Genomic DNA, 3,615 nt, shown 5'->3' with positions numbered 1-3,615 from the left:
TCCAGCAGTGGGATCAGGACACTAGAAGCTCTCCCACGGTCACCCCCCCCCCCAAGCACCAAGAATACAGTGCATCACCTGCCCCAGACTGAGAGTTCCTATCTATACCTTGTGGCTAATAGCCACTGATGGACCTCTGCTCCATATCTTTACCCAATTCCCCCTTGAAACTGTCCATGCTTGTAGCCGCCACCACCTCCTGTGGCAGTGAATTCTATGTGTTGTTTTTGAGATCAACACTCATGCACCCCCACTTTTGGGGTTTCTTCTCCTCATGTTTTGCTGCTGCTTCTGTGGACCTCTACAAGATTTCACAATTATAGCACTTTCCCCTTCAACTATTCCCACTCCTCCCTATTTTTCTCTTAGCTAGCTAGCATGTGTGTGTGTGTGTGTGTGTGTTCCTGGTACCAACAGCATGCACCCCCACTTTTGGGGTTTCTTCTCCTCATGTTTTGCTGCTGCTTCTGTGGACCTCTACAAGATTTCACAATTATAGCACTTTCCCCTTCAACTATTCCCACTCCTCCCTATTTTTCTCTTAGCTAGCTAGCATGGTTTAAGTACATTTGAGTATGTGTTTTGCCCTTTTATTTCTCTTTTAATAAAAAGCCTTTCCCGTTGAACATCTGCCTAGTTTATTTGAGAGTTCTCTTAAGGGGAAAAAATCCTGGTATACATTGGTGGAGATCCCAGTTACCAACCTCTCTGTTGGGTATTACAAGTTGAAAACACTCAGTATATCTGGGGTTAAATGTTTGTTTATGTTACTCACAGGAAGTCACATGTTTTTCTTGTAACCAATTGTCTTTAGCTGTAGAATAACCGGGAATTTTCTCCCTGATCGAGGAATTTGATTGGGACTAAAGTGTCAAGGTGTATTAGCATTTTATGGCTCCTCTTCCCGTCTTTGTTTGGAGTTCTGAAGAAGAAGAAGAAGAAGAGCAGCCATAATCTCTCTTCTAGTTTTGTCTTTGTAGAGTAAGGATGTAGCCGACTATGCTCTGTTGTTATTTTCATCCCAGTTACCCTTCCCCATGCTAGAATTTAGTAAAAACTTTATATTTTAATCACACGTGGACTCTGAGTCTGAATTATTTTACTCCGGCAGGGCTGGACCATCTTATCTCTGCTAAATACCATTTTTTTCAGTATCTCACTATCAAACCCAACACTCTCGCTCTTTCTCCCTTCGCTAATTCCCCCAATTAGATAGGAGACTGCCTCTTTGGTACCGTCTCCAGAAACTATGCATCTAAGCAGATGCTCTCCCTTCAGCCATACACATGGGGAGAGGATACATGGTCTGGCTAAGGGCTGATCTTATGCAAAGTCACTCCAATTCTAGTCCATTGATTTCAGTGGGCTTAGACTGGAGTAACTCTGCGCAGGATTGCGCTGCAAGTAACCTCAGAAGGAAAAGGGTGGTCTGTGGAGCAAAACACACAAAACAACTCAATCTCAATGAAATTTGGGTGGGATTAGAAGATGCTTGGCATTGCATAAGTGCAGATGTTTTAGGGAACAAGTAGAATCCACGCAGCCCAGCCACCTGCTCAGCGCAGAGGCCGGATCAGGACAAAGGAGACACCCTCGAGAGCTGTATGCTCAGCAGAGAATTTATTATGATTCCATCAGCAAAAGACACCACAGAAGGCAGGCGCCGACCAGAGAATCCAGTTCCAGTTCCGTTACCTTTACTGGCATGTAAACCAGAGAATCAAGAAGCACCCCAAGACTTCACTCACGACTTTTCACCGGGCAGTTCTAAATTCATGTGCCTCTTGCAAGGTTCCCCCTCCCCCGCCTCCAAGGGCAGCACACAAATGCACATGTCCCTTACAAGAGCCGAATGGATGGTATTTTAGGTAAAACCCGAATTCAGCCAGGAGGAGCCCGTTTCATAGGAACGTGCTCCAGTTCACCTCATTTGCTATAGAAAAGTGATATCGATTTCAAAGCTTGGGCAGAAGTGTCACCATTTTTTTTAAAAAACCAATCTTTTGGCTTTACCCATCGTTAGTAGAATTAAAGGCCCTCATACTGGCTGGGGGAAAAAACCCTCAATGTTTGCTCTGGGCCCGCGCGCCGCAAAACACGCAAGAGCCCAGGGGTCTAGAAGACGAGTGGTGCAGTCCAAAATAGGTCTACCCAAGATCCTACCAAAGTCTACTGAATGGGGCTGAATCCCAGGAAAAGTGTTCTTACTGATTGCTCTGAGTGTGGAAGAGAGATTTATGCAGATTAAGAAAGCAGTTAACTGGGGGAAAGAGGGAATCCCAGGAAAGGGGCAGGCCGTCATTCCCTTGACAAGATTTTGAATCTGGAGGTCGGTCCACTTCGGGTCACTGAGGAGATGCTGAGGTTGTGTCGGGGGCGCTGGGTGTCCATTCCGGGCCTAATTGTCCACCTTGTACTTGCACACGTATGGGTAGGAGACATCGCAGTTCTGCTCTGTCCATCTGGAACGATCTGTAGGGGGGAAGTGTGCTTGTTAGGTGTGGAATGCATTTGGAGGGAACCAGGAGACTCAGCACAATGGAGGATTTTGAATGACTGACTCCTGCTACCTCAACACACAGGTCCCTTCTGCCGCTGGCATTCGCTCCACATTTTATCAGCACTCAACCTTGTTCCCCCTTGCCTGGGAATATCTGTTTTCATTGCATTGCCTTGGATCCTGGTTTCTGCATTGGCTAGGGTCAGCTTGTCATCTGTTTTGTTTGCATTGGTATGCAGATTTTCCTGTGTCAGTACCTGCCTCAGTGGTCATTGGCCACCTGGGCCAAGTAATTTACGGTGAGGTGATAAATTCAGAGGGGGGAATAGGGGCAGGGGAACTGACGGGGATCAGTGAAGCCATGTCAAGTTGTCTGCTTATTGTTCTCTTCGAATCTGAAGTGGAGGAAGGGGAAAGTACCACTCAAAACCACATTCAGACACCCCAAGGCAATGCTGTACTGACTGCAAGATCACCCCTGAACAGCCATAAGAACATAAGAGAAGCCAATGTTGGATCAGGCCAGTGGCCCATCCACTCCGACACTCTGTGTCACACAGTGGCCAAAAACACCAGGTGCCATCAGGAGGTCCAGCAGTGGGGCCAGGACACTAGAAGCCCTCCCATTGCCCCCTCCCAAGCACCAAGAAGACAGAGCATCCCTTGCCCCAGAGTCCCTATCTATACCTTGTGGCTAATAGCCACTGATGGACCTCTGCTCCATATGTTGATCCAATTCATAAGAACATAAGAGAAGCCAATGTTGGATCAGGCCAATGGCCCATCCAGTCCGACACTCTGTGTCACACAGTGGCCAAAAATACCAGGTGACGTCAGAAGGTCCATCAGAGGGGCCAGGACACCAGAAGCCCTCCCACTGTTGCCCCCCCAAGCATCCCTTGCCCCAGACCGAGAGCCCCTATCTATCCCTTGTGGCTAATAGCCACTGATGGACCTCTGCTCCATATGCTTATCTAATTCCCCTTTGAAGCCGTCCATGCTTGTAGCCGCCGCCACCTCCTGTGGCAGTGAATTCCATGTGTTAATCACTCTTTGGGTGAAGAAGGACTGCCTTGTATCTGTTCTAACCCGACTGCTCAGCAATTTCATTGAGT

The 3,615-nt window shown here is 47.6% G+C and overlaps 1 protein-coding gene across 1 annotated transcript in view; it reads right to left on the bottom strand.

The window, feature by feature from the left end:
• Positions 1-2,398: 2,398 nt before the first annotated feature.
• The window catches only part of LOC107122553 (lithostathine-1-beta-like), an 18,854-nt gene continuing 17,637 nt past the window's right edge, over positions 2,399-3,615 (bottom strand). Inside the window, exon 7 of the mRNA XM_015425673.1 lies at positions 2,399-2,472. Within this exon, the coding sequence (XP_015281159.1) occupies positions 2,399-2,472 (74 nt within the window). The remainder of the gene's footprint in view (positions 2,473-3,615) is intronic.

This window comes from Gekko japonicus, unplaced genomic scaffold, assembly GCF_001447785.1.
Source record: "Gekko japonicus isolate JY-2015 unplaced genomic scaffold, Gekko_japonicus_V1.1 scaffold5481, whole genome shotgun sequence".
In the NCBI taxonomy this organism is placed as follows: Eukaryota; Metazoa; Chordata; class Lepidosauria; order Squamata; family Gekkonidae; genus Gekko; species Gekko japonicus.
This window is presented reverse-complemented; position numbering and strand designations above follow the sequence as displayed.